Here is a 1844-nt window from a genome sequence, read left to right as displayed (position 1 = left end):
TCCTGTGACTTCATCCTCGGTGTCTAAGGTCTTGCAACTACTGTCCTCTGGGCTGACCCCTCTCCCTCCTGCCACCAGCCAGGACCCCAGATGGACGGTACGGGAGGCTTCTTACTCACAGCAAACNTCCTGTGACTTCATCCTCGGTGTCTAAGGTCTTGCAACTACTGTCCTCTGGGCTGACCCCTCTCCCTCCTGCCACCAGCCAGGACCCCAGATGGACGGTACGGGAGGCTTCTTACTCACAGCAAACCGCAGAAGCAGGCATGACTTGCCCACGCCCGAATCACCAATCAAAAGCAGCTTAAACAGGTAGTCACTGGAGAGAGAGGAAGGGAAGGCGTGAAGGAAGGCAAGGAGTCCACCTGCCACGCCATCCTGCCGTCACAACTACGGCATTCTCCCAGGCTGTGAGGCTTGCCTTGGTTTAGAGTATTAAGGTGCTTGCAAGATCCTCCCACGAGTCCCGGGCAGGGGAGGGCCGACCCCCTCCCATCCCCAGTATTACAGCTGGCCCGAAGGACTGAGTCTAAATTCCCAGCTTACAGAGAAGGAAACTGAGGCAGAGAGAGAGACATGAGTTGCCAAGGATCAGTCATTAGGGGAAAAAGCTGGACGTCCTATCCTGACTCCTGACAGACTCCTCGGTCTCGGGGCCAGTAGGGGCTATTCAGGGAACCCCCTATACACTGCCCTGGGGCCTACCTGGCTTGGCAGGGGAGGGTCCCAGAAGTGGAAGCTAGGGCCCAGCCTAGAACTTAAGGGAACCTCTATGTAAAGAGCCTGGTCTGAAGCCTCTAAGAAGAGGTTGTCAACAAGTAGCAATAAGAGCGGTTACAACACATTGATTCCTACTGGTGCCTGGCCCTGCGCTAACACTTCAGGTGCATCATCTCATTTAAGGCTCACAACAGCCCTGTGAAGTGGATGGGGTTATTCCCAACTAAGCAGGAAACCGGAGGTCAGAAGAGGGAAATGACTTGCCCTAAGTTACACAGCTGTTAACTTTAAGACTGGAAACCAGGTTCAGACTCCAAAGTCTATGTGAGAGCCTGTTGGTTCCCTTCTGTGTCCCTGATAATCCAGCTCAGAGTTGCACCCTTCCCCAAGGAAATCTGAGGCTTGGATCTGGAGGAGAAAAAGGAAGTGGCAGAAGAGGAAGAAGGTAACTGACACTTGGGGAAATCTGTCAATGAGAAGTCCAGGGCAGGGATGTGGGCCACCTACCCGCAGGGGGAGTGACCAAGAAGTGGGGAGAGTCTGAGGTACAGAGAATCCCACTGGAAGGGGAGAAACAAATGCCACATTCATCTAAACTTCATCGGCAGCGGGACGGCGAAGGGAAGGGGTGTGACGATGGCGCTGGGGGCCTGCGCAAAGGTGAGGAGACGGCGGGAAGGGTCTGGCTTCCAGGAGCGGCAGGACAGCCAGACCCAGGCAAGGGGCAAAGCGGCAGCCCGGAGGGGAGGACCCACGGGAGAGCGACCCGGAGCGGTGCCTCGCGGCCTCCCGCGCCTGACCAGCCCCTGGAACAGGATCCCGGGAGAACGGGAAGAACAGAAAGACTGACTGTCTGACCTAAAGGGCCCGGGTCTGGACCCGCTCCACAACGCCGGGCCAGCCGTCAGCACCCAGACCGCCACGCTCAAGCAGCAGGTGGGGAAACTGAGGCCAGGAGAGACCGAGGCTGCAGGGTCATCTGACCGATAAGGCCTGGTAGGGGCCGGTGCTTCGAGCTCCAAGTAGTGGCCCTCGAGGTCGCAGTGTCTGAGCGCCAGGTGCAAGAACTCGGGGTGCCGAGGCGGGGTCCTGGGGCCCCCGGGGGGAGGGGCAGGACCCGGATG

At 58.2% G+C, this 1844-nt stretch overlaps 1 protein-coding gene across 1 annotated transcript in view; it reads right to left on the bottom strand.

Moving 5' to 3' along the window:
- The window catches only part of RAB1B (RAB1B, member RAS oncogene family), a 10407-nt gene that overhangs the window by 7826 nt on the left and 737 nt on the right, over positions 1-1844 (bottom strand). The window contains exon 2 of the mRNA XM_077771364.1: positions 247-319. Within this exon, the coding sequence (XP_077627490.1) occupies positions 247-319 (73 nt within the window). The remainder of the gene's footprint in view (positions 1-246; positions 320-1844) is intronic.

Source organism: Crocuta crocuta, unplaced genomic scaffold (genome assembly GCF_008692635.1).
Source record: "Crocuta crocuta isolate KB4526 unplaced genomic scaffold, BGI_CrCroc_1.0 scaffold647, whole genome shotgun sequence".
Lineage (NCBI taxonomy): Eukaryota > Metazoa > Chordata > Mammalia > Carnivora > Hyaenidae > Crocuta > Crocuta crocuta.
The sequence above is the reverse complement of the archived record's forward strand: the minus strand, read 5'-3'. Positions and strand labels throughout refer to the sequence as shown.